Source organism: Salvelinus fontinalis, chromosome 21, assembly GCF_029448725.1.
Source record: "Salvelinus fontinalis isolate EN_2023a chromosome 21, ASM2944872v1, whole genome shotgun sequence".
NCBI classification, from domain to species: domain Eukaryota; kingdom Metazoa; phylum Chordata; class Actinopteri; order Salmoniformes; family Salmonidae; genus Salvelinus; species Salvelinus fontinalis.
The window spans coordinates 7216418-7230158 of NC_074685.1; the positions used below are offsets into that span (position 1 = coordinate 7216418).

General features: G+C 45.5%; 1 protein-coding gene across 1 annotated transcript in view; it reads right to left on the bottom strand.

Annotated features, from left to right (window-relative positions):
• LOC129818113 (inactive carboxypeptidase-like protein X2) overlaps positions 1 to 13741 on the bottom strand; it is a 37298-nt gene that overhangs the window by 15222 nt on the left and 8335 nt on the right. The window contains exons 2-7 of the mRNA XM_055873696.1: positions 4035 to 4307; positions 1950 to 2039; positions 1649 to 1693; positions 1508 to 1552; positions 1247 to 1306; positions 524 to 601 (exon numbers count right to left, since the gene is read on the bottom strand). Coding sequence (XP_055729671.1) covers positions 524 to 601; positions 1247 to 1306; positions 1508 to 1552; positions 1649 to 1693; positions 1950 to 2039; positions 4035 to 4307 — 591 coding nt within the window. The remainder of the gene's footprint in view (positions 1 to 523; positions 602 to 1246; positions 1307 to 1507; positions 1553 to 1648; positions 1694 to 1949; positions 2040 to 4034; positions 4308 to 13741) is intronic.

Here is a 13741-nt window from a genome sequence, read left to right on the forward strand (position 1 = left end):
ACAACTTTCAGAAGAGACTGAAATAAGGTGACGATTAATATTGACTGCTATTGATGTAAAATATTACTAGGTCTTTAAGAGTTTATTCGGGAAGATAACAGCTCTATAAATATTATTTCGTGGTGCCCCGACTTTCTAGTTAATTATATTTACATGATTAGCTCAATCAGGTAGTAGTTATTACGGAGAAAGGATTTTATAGAATAGCATGTCATATCACTTAATCTGGCATAGCCAAAGACACGACAGCAGGGTTTCCCAAAGTCTGTCCTGGGGCCCACCCCTGGCTGCACATTTTGATACCAGCTGATACCAAAACCAAAACACCAAAACTTTAGGGTAAAGTGACTTGCTCAATGGCACATTGACAGATGTTTCACCTAGTCAGCTCTGGGATACGAACCAACACCCTTTTGGTTACTGGTCCAATGCTCTTAATCGCTAGGCTACCTGCCGCCCCTCAAATGAAGTTGAAGCTGCTTATGAATGAATATGAAAACCAGTGTTGAGGGGATTTCCTTACTCTTGGGTTCGGCGTGTACCAGGATCTTCCTCAGCCTCTCCTCCTCTTCCTCCTCCCACTTCTTCCTCAGCCGCTTCACTGTGATGCATGATGGGAAACCAAGATGTGACTAGGCATGTTTACACACGGTCATGGCTCTCCAGCTCACCAAGCATCAAATACTTCCATATGTGCTGCTGCTAGTAGAGCACTGAATATTATAGTCACTGCCATTCCATTTCCCTCCAATAAGTCTGTATATTCTTGTAAAGATATGTTTCACTTTATCCAATAAAACTATACTGATTTTTAGGTATACAATTGAAACCTCTTCTCAAGCAGACAGCCTGCAGTCCTGCACGCACTCTAAATAAACCCCAACACCCTCCTACCCTTTCTCCCTTCTTCCCTCTCTTTCTCCATTCCCCTTCTCCCCCGTCTATCTTACTGATGCCCAGGGCCCCAACACATGGAGGTAGCTGTTTTGATAAACTCTCTTCCTATCCTTCTCCCGCCCCGTTCCCTCTCTCTCTTCCTCAATCCATCCCCCTCTCTCACACACAGCCACAGTCCTTTTCTCCCTCCACTCCCCAACACTGACAATGTTGCAATCTACAGGCTATAATGGTCCTTGTTGCATAAACAATCCAGTCATCTCTGCAAGTGATGAATTAACACATAAGGGGCCCTAAAGGGACAGGGCTACAGGTTTCTCTCTGTCAGATAGATAAAAGTGATTCAGACCTTTTTCCTCCTTCTCCTTGTGAGCTTTCTCTGCCTCCTCCTCGAGTTTTTTAGCTGCCACTGTGGAGAGAGAGAGAGCAGAGGTTAGAGAGAGATGAAAGAGAGTTTAAGAGAGGTTAGACGGGGGTTAGAGAGGGGTGCTCTTACCAACACCATCACACAACGAATGCAGACAGTACAAGCTGCTTGTACAGGTGATCATACATGACCAAACAATTGCAGGAAAGCGAGACAGACAGACATAACGTGTAATGTACGTACAGTCTGCATAATCATACTCTTCGTACCAGGGCACTGTGGTTTCCTCTGAAAGAAAATTTGAATGCATGGTAAATACGTTGAATTATTAAAATGTCGTTTCGAGTACCGCCCAATTCATTTGTTATGTGATGGGCTATTTACCTGGTACATACATGATGACCTCAGTGGTGGTCCTCTCTCTGTCCACTGTTAGAGATGGTAACAGAAATGTAGATGTCTTAGAGGGCTGAACAACTACAGTACTGTACATGAAAATCAATGTGTTTCCTCTCAACTTTCTCAAACATTAGAAATGCCTTTGACAACATGAGTGTTTTGCTTTTGTTGTAATAGCTTATCGGTGACATATGATCATAATCTTTGCCAAGCTAAATTCATGCTTCAAATCAGAGAAGATTGGATTGAAAGTGATAGATCGTTGAGTCATGTCAGACATACATACATGTACGTTTGGTGTCCCAGTAATCTTGACCATGCTCTGTCAGGGTCTTGGAGCCAGCAGAGGGAGGTGTGGGTCCCGAGGGTCTGCTGTCTACTGGGCAGAAACAACACATACAAACCACAACACATAGTCAACAGCGAAATATTGTCTCAGTCGCCTCGCATTGCAAATTAATGAGATTATACTGTACCATTAATTTTTATTTATTTAACTAGGCAAGTCAGATAAGGGTTTCAGCAGGGTTTCCTGCTGAAATTCTTATTTACAATGAAGGCTAGGGAACAGTGGGTTAAGTGCCTTGTTCAGGGGCAGAACAACAGATTTTTACTGTCGTTTGGGGATTCGATCAAGCAACCTTTCGGTTACTAGTCCAATGCTCTAACCACTAGGCTACCTGCCGCCCTTAAATGAACGTGGCCTGCTTGTATTTAAAGGTATGACATGAAAAAAAGCAACTCATAGGGAACAGATTAGAACAGAGATGTCCTAATATACACTGCTCAAAAAAATAAAGGGAACACTTAAACAACACAATGTAACTCCAAGTCAATCACACTTCTGTGAAATCAAACTGTCCACTTAGGAAGCAACACTGATTGACAATAAATTTCACATGCTGTTGTGCAAATGGAATAGACAACAGGTGGAAATTATAGGCAATTGGCAAGACACCCCCAATAAAGGAGTGGTTCTGCAGGTGGTGACCACAGACCACTTCTCAGTTCCTATGCTTCCTGGCTGATGTTTTGGTCACTTTTGAATGCTGGCGGTGCTTTCACTCTAGTGGTAGCATGAGACGGAGTCTACAACCCACACAAGTGGCTCAGGTAGTGCAGCTCATCCAGGACGGCACATCAATGCGAGCTGTGGCAAGAAGGTTTGCTGTGTCTGTCAGCGTAGTGTCCAGAGCATGGAGGCGCTACCAGGAGACAGGCCAGTACATCAGGAGACGTGGAGGAGGCCGTAGGAGGGCAACAACCCAGCAGCAGGATCGCTACCTCCGCCTTTGTGCAAGGAGAAGCAGGTGGAGCACTGCCAGAGCCCTGCAAAATGACCTCCAGCAGGCCACAAATGTGCATGTGTCTGCTCAAACGGTCAGAAACAGACTCCATGAGGGTGGTATGAGGGCCCAACGTCCACAGGTGGGGTTTGTGCTTACAGCCCAACACCGTGCAGGACATTTGGCATTTGCCAGAGAACACCAAGATTGGCAAATTCGCCACTGGCGCCCTATGCTCTTCACAGATGAAAGCAGGTTCACACTGAGCACATGTGACAGACGTGACAGAGTCTGGAGACGCCGTGGAGAACATTCTGCTGCCTGCAACATCCTCCAGCATGACCAGTTTGGCGGTGGGTCAGTCATGGTGTGGGGTGGCATTTCTTTGGGGGGCCGCACAGCCCTCCATGTGCTCGCGAGAGGTAGCCTGACTGCCATTAGGTACCGAGATGAGATCCTCAGACCCCTTGTGAGACCATATGCTGGTGCGGTTGGCCCTGGGTACCTCCTAATGCAAGACAATGCTAGACCTCATGTGGCTGGAGTGTGTCAGCAGTTCCTGCAAGAGGAAGGCATTGATGCTATGGACTGGCCCGCCCGTTCCCCAGACCTGAATCCAATTGAGCACATCTGGGACATCATGTCTCGCTCCATCCACCAACGCCACGTTGCACCACAGACTGTCCAGGAGTTGGCGGATGCTTTAGTCAGGTCTGGGAGGAGATCCCTCAGGAGACCATCCGCCACCTCATCAGGAGCATGCCCAGGCGTTGTAGGGAGGTCATACAGGCACGTGGAGGCCACACACTACTGAGCCTCATTTTGACTTGTTTTAAGGACATTACATCAAATTTGGATCAGCCTGTAGTGTGGTTTTCCACTTTCATTTTGAGTGTGACTCCAAATCCAGACCTCCATGGGTTGACAAATTTGATTTCCATTGATAATTTTTGTGTGATTTTGTTGTCAGCACATTCAACTATGTAAAGAAAAAAGTATTTAATAAGAATATTTAATTCATTCAGATCTAGGATGTGTTATTTTAGTGTTCCCTTTATTTTTTTGAACAGTGTATATATACGTACGTCTGTCCCAGCCCAGCTCAATCAGGAGTTTCTCCTCCTCCTCTTCCAGACTGGGTCTTCTGGTCACCGGCTTCACCCCCTCCTCCTTCCGTGCTGTTATCTTGGAGGCCTTGGTAGCTTTGGGCTTTGTGAAATTAGGTGCCTTGGTGGCCTTGGGCTTCTTGGGTGCCTTGGTGGCTTTGGGTTTTTTAGTGGGTTTCGGGGCTTTGGGCGCCTTGTTGGCTTTCTGCTTCTTGGCTTTGGCCTCCTTCTCTGCGGCTTTCTTTGCCCTTGCTGAAAAGAGAAATGGAGAGAGAGAGAGAATGAGTGTAAGTGAGAAAGTGACCACAATTACTACACCCCAGCCTCATCCAGAAAAATTGAGAAAGAGAACACAAGGTTGAAACAGATTATGGGACCACTAAATACAGCATGAAAGAGAGAGAAGCAGACAGCAGAAATCTCTCCACAGGTATGCATTTGCCCTCTCTTTCTTCCTCTCTTCTCTCCCCTATTTCCTGAAGGGCAGGCCTGATCACATTCCTCCTCTCCCACAGTGTTCAGTGGTTCAGTAATGACACATGGTCGCTGCTTTGTTTTGGTTTCAGACCAAGCAGCCAGCCGGCCAAACCCAAACCTGCTATGTTGACGTCCCTGGTGTCGACATCTGTCTAACTATTCCTGGTTGATTAGCTGTGGATAATGCTTCATTTGATATGTGTTTGTAGAAAAGGTTTCGTTTGTAATGAAAAGTATTAGTGATTGCGATCCTATATGTAATTACCCTCAGACTAGCAGACAGCCACAGGACTGTATGAACAGCGAAGATCTTGTTTTCTCCCAGTAGACCAGCTCCTGCAGCTATGTTATGGTTCCATGATGACCTAGCTGTCTAAAATGTAAATGTCAACATCCTCACACACACAGCCAGGCCAGCTAAACACACCACCCAGTAAAATGTCTGTTCTCTCTTGGTCTACTCACCTGATGCTCCTCAAGTGCTGTCAACCAAGGGGGTTATTAAACTACAAAGTCAGTGAAAACTCAAGCTTAAAGAAGGGGAACGATCTTCCATGAAGATACATGGATGTCTGAAGGTAAAAACAAGGAAGCTACCAACGATCACTGTGGCACCATGAATCACGCCATTTTATCACAAAACTAATACATCTTGTAATTTTTATTCATAATTTGATCTCCATGCAGCACAACCAAATAAAATATCTCTCAGTGGTTCCAGATTCTGCCAATTCAGTCTTTTTTATGATACCTAATTCTAACAGTCCTGAATGGCTTTGGAAAGAACTAGTAGGCTTATGGCTTTGCTCCATGCAGTGGAGAATGCAATACTGTGCATATGAAACGTAAGTTTCATTGTTACAACTGGGCACAGTCATAAATTGTCTTTCACATTTTCTGTATTTTGAACAAATGTATATTTTAATCTTCTTATATTCAAGGGCCTGGGTATGCAGGAAATCAACAAAAATCTTAAATTTTTAAATAATATTTAATCAGATTGCCAAATAATGCAATATTTTATCTAAACAGCATATTATATCACGGGTGGACTTCGTCCAGGTCATGAGACCTCTGTCACATATGCTCCCTCTCCGGCCTCGAGGTCACCAGGCTGCTCATTATGGCGCACACCTGTCACCATCGTTACGCGCACCTGCGTGTCGTCAGACTCACCTGGACTCCATCCCTTCCCTGATTACCTTCCCTATATATGTCACTCCCTTTGGTTCCTTCCCCAGGTGTCATTGTTTCTGTTTCATGTCTGTGTGCTGTTAATGCTTCTTGTTTTGTATTATGTTGTGTTTATTTATTAAAACACTCACCCCCTGAACTTACTTCCTGACTCTCAGTGCATGTCATTACAGACTGAAGTTGGTTCTGCCAAGAAAACACTTTTAGACCTCTAAGTGCATATCACAATAAAGCTCTCCCTCATCACTGAATTACTGTAGTGTTAGCCACACATACACACATGCAGATGCACGCAAACACGCACATACACCACGTAGTTACTGAAAACCCATCATCAGCCACACACCACACCGTTACTCACAACTCCATAGAGCAGGGAGCCTTTCCACTTTTCCACTATGAAACGAACACGTAAAACGTTAAAACTTTTTATCAGCACAATTAAAGTAAATACTCTCAGTCACAAGACAATTGTATATGTCAACATGCTTTTTAACAAATTGGTCTTCATGATGATTGGTTGATAATAAACTTTAGGGAGAAAACAAAGGGTCTAGATGTCAACAGTCTTAACCGAGAACATGTTGTTGACAGATTGCTAGCTGTGTGGTTTCTAAATGCAAAGAAAATGTTAGTTTTCCTATCTGTATGTGCGGCTTTGGCCTCACTGCAACAGAGGGAAATGACAAGAGGATGGCGAGAGAGAGGGGGATGGGGAAGAGGGAGGTAGAGAGTACGGTAAGGAGAGAAGGGCTGTAAAAAGATACATGAAAAGGGGAAGGGATGGAAAGAGAACACAGTGAACCATCGCTTATCACCCTGTTTCTGTCATGAGTCAGACAAGATGTGTTTGCCATCTCTACAAGCACCAAACTTAATTAAGGATCTGCCCCTTTTTAAAATTTTCGCCTGAAATGACATACTCAAATCTAACTTCCTGTAGCTCAGGCCCTGAAGCAAGGATATGCATATTATTGGTACTATTTGAAAGGAAACACTTTGAAGTTTGTGGAAATGTGAAAGGAATGTAGGAGAATATAACACATTAGATCTGGTAAAAGATAATACAAAGAAAAAACCAACCGTTCTTTTGTATTCTTTTTGTATCATCATTACATTTACATTACATTTAAGTCATTTAGCAGACGCTCTTATCCAGAGCGACTTACAAATTGGTGCATTCACCTTATGATATCCAGTGGAACAACCACTTTACAATAGTGCATCTAACTCTTTTAAGGGGGGGGGGGGGGGGGGGGGTTAGAAGGATTACTTTATCCTATCCTAGGTATTCCTTAAAGAGGTGGGGTTTCAGGTGTCTCCGGAAGGTGGTGATTGACTCCGCTGACCTGGCGTCGTGAGGGAGTTTGTTCCACCATTGGGGTGCCAGAGCAGCGAACAGTTTTGACTGGGCTGAGCGGGAACAGATCATCTTTGAAATGCAAGAGAAAGGCCATAATGTATTATTCCAGCCCAGGTGCAATATACATTTTGGCCACTAGATGGCAGCAGTATATGTGCAAAGTTTTAGATTGATCAAAATGAACCATTGCATGTCTGATCAAAATGTTGTATCAAGACTGCCCAAATGTGCCTAATTTGTTTATTAATAACTTTTTATGTTCAAAATTGTGCACTCTCCTCAAACAATAGCATGGTATTATTTCACTGTAATAGCTACTGTAAATTGGACAGTGCAGTTAGATTAACAAGAATTTAAGCTTTCTGCCAATATCAGATATGTCTATGTCCTGGGAAATTTTCTTGTTTTCTTGTTTCTTATAACCTCAAGCTAATCGCATTAGCCTACGTTAGCTCAACATTCTCGTGGAAGGTACACCGATCCTGATGAAGTTCACATACACACACACACACTCCTGAACTGGAATGTTTCCTGTTTCCTGTGAGTAATTGTGAGCAATTTTACAGTGCTTAAGGCGTAACTGACTCAGACGTGTTTTACAACACAATTCTACATGTCGGAACTGTAGAGAAAAGTTTTCTGAAAAATATTTCAGAAAGTTCTGCTGCTCAGTTACTCTCCCTCTCAGGCCAGATAGCATCAGGCAGAGAGGTTTCAGAGAGGAACACACAAAATATGGCGCTGTACTGTATGGCTGCCGTTTTGTGAGCTCCAACCCAACTTTGTTATTTAAAAAAAGAAAAGTTGCGATTTTTTAATAATTTTTTTATAATATTATTTTCACAAAATGTATCCACTATCATTTCTTATAACCGTCAAGAACTTCTGAACATCAGATCGGCATATTTACTTGCCTTAATTCCAGCTTCAACTTCAACTCATATGCTCTGGGCTCTTTCTGTAATTCTGACCCAATTTTCGGAGGTATCCAAAATTAAACACTGGCATTACAGAGGTAAGAGAGGGAGAGTCCTGGCAAGATTAAGGCGAAGGGAAAACCGGCCACCTATTCACTCCATTCTATTGGCCAATGTACAGTCACAGTTGGATGACCTTTGATCGCGGACTCAAATCCAAGATGGCGTAGCAGTCAGATGTCCTTTGTCCTCGTCCTGTCCCGTGTATATATATTTTATATATTTTTCTTCGCATTTCTTTTTATATATATTTTTTTCTTCTTAAAAACTCAACTTCAAAACACTCTCCTGCAACCCACCTCACCAAATGTGGTGCGGATCTGTTTTTTTTTCCTCAAAGGTATTATTCACCTCGTATCCGAAATCAACAACAGAAGCTAGCCAGAAGTTAGCCAGCTCACAAGCTAACGTTAGTAGTTCAGCTAACCACAGCTAGCGCTCATCAGCTATCCTTTAGCTCGGAAAACTATTGCCAGTTTTGTACAACGCGACTCAGACCAGAGCATACCAGACCTTTTTTCTCTCCATATCCCCGGATTTTTACCGCAAGCTCTGGACATTTACACCTGGATCTTGCAGCTAACCAGCTGCTATCCGAGTGACTATTGGCTAACATCAATTCCGGAGCAAACACCAATTATCCCGGAGCTAGCCAGCTGAAGAGTTCCATCAGCCACTCCTGGGCTACAATCACCTATCCGGACCCGTTTACTGCCGATGCGGAGCCCCACCGGGCCTTCACGACTGGGATACCAACGTTATCCGCCCGAGGGAGTTATTCAACTGGCCCCTCCATCGCGACGTAACCTGAACGCCCATATGCTAACTGCGGCACGCTAATCGTTAGCTGTCTTGAGCATATCGGCTGCTATCTGAACAGACAACCTCTCTTTCGCCATCGCCATCCGGCTTGGATTCTCTGTCGACACGACCACGTCTGGTCTGCAGACGAATAGCCCATCCGCTGTGCCCTCAACCGGCCTCCGTCTGAGCAGACCCCCTCCGTCTGAACAGACCTCCCCCCGGGCTACTAACTTTAAACGCCGCGGGCTAGTTTAGTGGAGGCCTCACTGCCCCATCTACGGCTGCCCCCTGGACACTATGATCACTTGGCTACATAGCTGATGCCTGCTTGACTGTCCATTAATTCACGGTACTCCATTCCGTTTATTTGTGTTTTATCTGTCGGCTCTGTGCTTTAACTCAGGATCTGTGTGTAGTTAATCCGACCCTCTCTGCCTAGCCGTCGCCATTTTTACCTACTGTTGCTGTGTTAGCTGACTAGCTGCTGTTATATCACCTGTTGTTTTAGCTAGCTCTCCCAATCAAGACCTGCAATCACTTTACGCCTTACTGCATGTCTCCCTCAAATATCAATATGCCTTGCATACTGTTGTTCAGGCTAGTTATCATTGTTTTGGTTTGCAATGGACCCCGTAGTTCCACTCTCCGTACCTCTGATACCTCCTTTGCCCCACCCCCCACACATGCGGTGACCTCACCCATTGAGACCAGCATGTCCAGAGATACAACCTCTCTTATCATCACCCAGTGCCTGGGCTTGCCTCCGCTGTACCCGTGCCCGACCATACCCTGGTCTGCACATTATGCCCAGAATCTATTCTACCACGCCCATAAATCTGCTCCTTTTATTCCTTGTCCCCAACGCTCTAGGCGACCAGTTTTGATAGCCTTTAGCCGCACCCTCATCCTGCTACTCCTCTGTTCCTCGGGTGATGTGGAGGTAAACCCAGGCCCTGCATGTCCCCAGTCACCCTCATTTGTTGACTTCTGTGATCGAAAAAGCCTTGGCCTCATGCATGTCAACATCAGAAGCCTCCTCCCTAAGTTTGCCTTACTCACCGCTTTAGCACACTCTGCCAACCCTGATGTCCTCGCCGTGTCCGAATCCTGGCTTAGGAAGGCCACCAAAAATTCTGAGATTTCCATACCCAACTATAACACTTTCCGTCAAGATAGAACTGCCAAAGGGGGAGGAGTTGCAATCTACTGCAGAGATAGCCTGCAAAGTTCTGTCATACTTTCCAGGTCTATGCCCAAACAGTTCGAACTTCTAATTTTAAAAATTAATCTCTCCAGAAATAAGTCTCTCACTGTTGCCGCCTGCTACCGACCCCCCTCAGCTCCCAGCTGTGCCCTGGACACCATCTGTGAATTGATCGCTCCCCATCTAGCTTCAGAGTTTGTTCTGTTAGGTGACCTAAACTGGGATATGCTTAACACCCCGGCAGTCCTACAATCTAAGCTTGATGCCCCAATCTCACACAAATCATCAAGGAACCCACCAGGTACAACCCTAAATCCGTAAACATGGGCACCCTAATAGACATTATCCTGACCAACTTGCCCTCCAAATACACCTCTGCTGTCTTCAATCAAGATCTCAGCGATCACTGCCTCATTGCCTGTATCCGCCACGGGTCCGCGGCCAAACAACCACCCCTCATCACTGTCAAACGCTCCCTAAAACACTTCTGCGAGCAGGCCTTTCTAATCGACCTGGCCCGGGTACCCTGGAAGGATATTGACCTCATCCCGTCAGTTGAGGATGCCTGGTCATTCTTTAAAAGTTACTTCCTCACCATATTAGACAAGCATGCTCCGTTCAAAAAATGCAGAACCAAGAACAGATATAGCCCTTGGTTCACTCCAGACCTGACTGCCCTCGACCAGCACAAAAACATCCTGTGGCGAACTGCAAAAGCATCGAAGAGCCCCCGCGATATGCAACTGTTCAGGGAAGTCAGGAACCAATACACGCAGTCAGTCAGGAAAGCAAAGGCCAGCTTTTTCAAGCAGAAATTTGCATCCTGTAGCTCTAACTCCAAAAAGTTCTGGGATACTGTAAAGTCCATGGAAAACAAGAGCACCTCCTCCCAGCTGCCCACTTCACTGAGGCTAGGTAACACGGTCACCACTGATAAGTCCATGATAATCGAAAACTTCAACAAACATTTCTCAATGGCTGGCCATGCCTTCCTCCTGGCGACTCCAACCTTGGCCCAAGGTTGGCTCCAATCTGGACCCCCTATTTCTGAAACTGTCCGCCGCCATTGTCGCACCCCCTATTACCAGCCTGTTCAACCTCTCCTTCGTATCATCTGAGATCCCCAAGGATTGGAAAGCTGCCGCGGTCATCCCCCTCTTCAAAGGGGGAGACACCCTGGACCCAAACTGTTACAGACCTATATCCATCCTGCCCTGCCTATCTAAGGTCTTCGAAAGCCAAGTCAACAAACAGATCACTGACCATCTCGAATCCCACCGTACCTTCTCCGCTGTGCAATCCGGTTTCCGACACGGTCACGGGTGCACCTCAGCCACGCTCAAGGTACTAAACGATGTCATAACCGCCATCGATAAAAGACATTACTGTGCAGCCGTCTTCATCGACCTGGCCGAAAGCGACTCTGTCAATCACCATATTCTTATCGGCAGACTCAGTAGCCTCGGTTTTTCTAATGACTGCCTCGCCTGGTTCACCAACTACTTTGCAGACAGAGTTCAGTGTGTCAAATCGGAGGGCATGTTGTCCGGTCCTCTGGCAGTCTCTATGGGGGTACCACAGGGTTCAATTCTCGGGCCGACTCTTTTCTCTGTATACATCAATGATGTTGCTCTTGCTGCGGGCGATTCCCTGATCCACCTCTATGCAGACGACACCATTCTGTACACTTCCGGCCCTTCCTTGGACACTGTGCTATCTAACCTCCAAACGAGCTTCAATGCCATACAACACTCCTTCCGTGGCCTCCAACTGCTCTTAAACGCTAGTAAAACCAAATGCATGCTTTTCAACCGTTCGCTGCCTGCACCCGCACGCCCGACTAGCATCACCACCCTGGACGGTTCCGACCTAGAATATGTGGACATCTATAAGTACCTAGGTGTCTTGCTAGACTGCAAACTCTCCTTCCAGACTCATATCAAACATCTCCAATCCAAAATCAAATCTAGAGTCGGCTTTCTATTCCGCAACAAAGCCTCCTTCACTCACGCCGCCAAACTTACCCTAGTAAAACTGACTATCCTACCGATCCTCGACTTCGGCGATGTCATCTACAAAATAGCTTCCAATACTCTACTCAGCAAACTGGATGCAGTCTATCACAGTGCCATCCGTTTTGTTACTAAAGCACCTTATACGACCCACCACTGCGACCTGTATGCCCTAGTCGGCTGGCCCTCGCTACATGTTCGTCGTCAGACCCACTGGCTCCAGGTCATCTACAAGGCTATGCTAGGTAAAGTGCCGCCTTATCTCAGTTCACTGGTCACGATGGCTACACCCACCCGTAGCACGCGCTCCAGCAGGTGTATCTCACTGATCATCCCTAAAGCCAAAACCTCATTTGGACGCCTTTCCTTCCAGTTCTCTGCTGCCTGCGACTGGAACGAATTGCAAAAATCTCTGAAGTTGGAGACTTTTATCTCCCTCAACAACTTTAAAAATCTGCTATCCGAGCAGCTAACCGATCGCTGCAGCTGTACATAGTCCATCTGTAAACTACCCACCCAATTTACCTACCTCACCCCCCATACTGCTTTTATTTATTTACTTTTCTGCTCTTTTGCACACCAGTATCTCTTCTTGCACATGATCATCTGATGATTTATCACTCCAGTGTTAATCTGCTAAATTGTAATTACTCGATTTATTGCCTACCTCATGCCTTTTGCACACATTGTATATAGATTCCCTTTTTTCTACCATGTTATTGACTTGTTTATTGTTTACTCCATGTGTAACTCTGTGTTGTTGTCTGTTCACACTGCTATGCTTTATCTTGGCCAGGTCGCAGTTGCAAATGAGAACTTGTTCTCAACTAGCCTACCTGGTTAAATAAAGGTGAAATAAAAATAAAAATTTTTTTTTGCTACCGACGGCACTCTTGTAACTGCAATATTCTCTGCTTTTCTGAAACATGGCTTTCGTACAACATGGCTATCCAACTCAATGGATTCTCCATTCACTGAGCGGACTGGACAGTGGAGTTAGAAAGGGGGAGGGGTTTGCCTTTTCATCAACAACAAAATGGTGACTGACTCGAGCGCAGTGGAAGTCTCGACCCATTGTTCTCCGTCTTGGAATACCTGATGGTCAAATGCCGACCCCTCTACTTCCTGTGGGAGTTTTCATTTGTTATCGTGACTGTTGTGTACATTACACGACAGGCCAAGAAATATAAAAAGCTGAACCTTAACGAACTGTACGAGGCTATTAAAAAGCAGGAAAACTTGCACCCGAAGGCTGCTTTTTTTGTTGCCAGTGATTTTAATTCCGCGTCATTGACACATGATGCCAAACTTCCATCAACAAATCTCTTTCGCTACTAGCGTCGATAAAGTCCTAGACCACTGTTACTCTACCCACAAGCAAGCATACAAGGCCCTCCCTCGTCCCCTATTCGACAAATCAGATCATGACTCCGTACTCCTGGTTCCTGTTTACAGGCAGAAGCTCAAACAGGAAGTACCCTTGACTTGTTGAGAAATGATCATCAGAATCAGAGATTATACTACAGGACAGCTTTGCTGGCGCTGATTAGAATATGTTCCAAGACTCCGGCAATGACATCGACGAGCTCACCACCTTCGTCACTGGCTTCATTGTCACGGTGAAGGGTCACTGCTTCCCCAATCAAAAGCCTTGG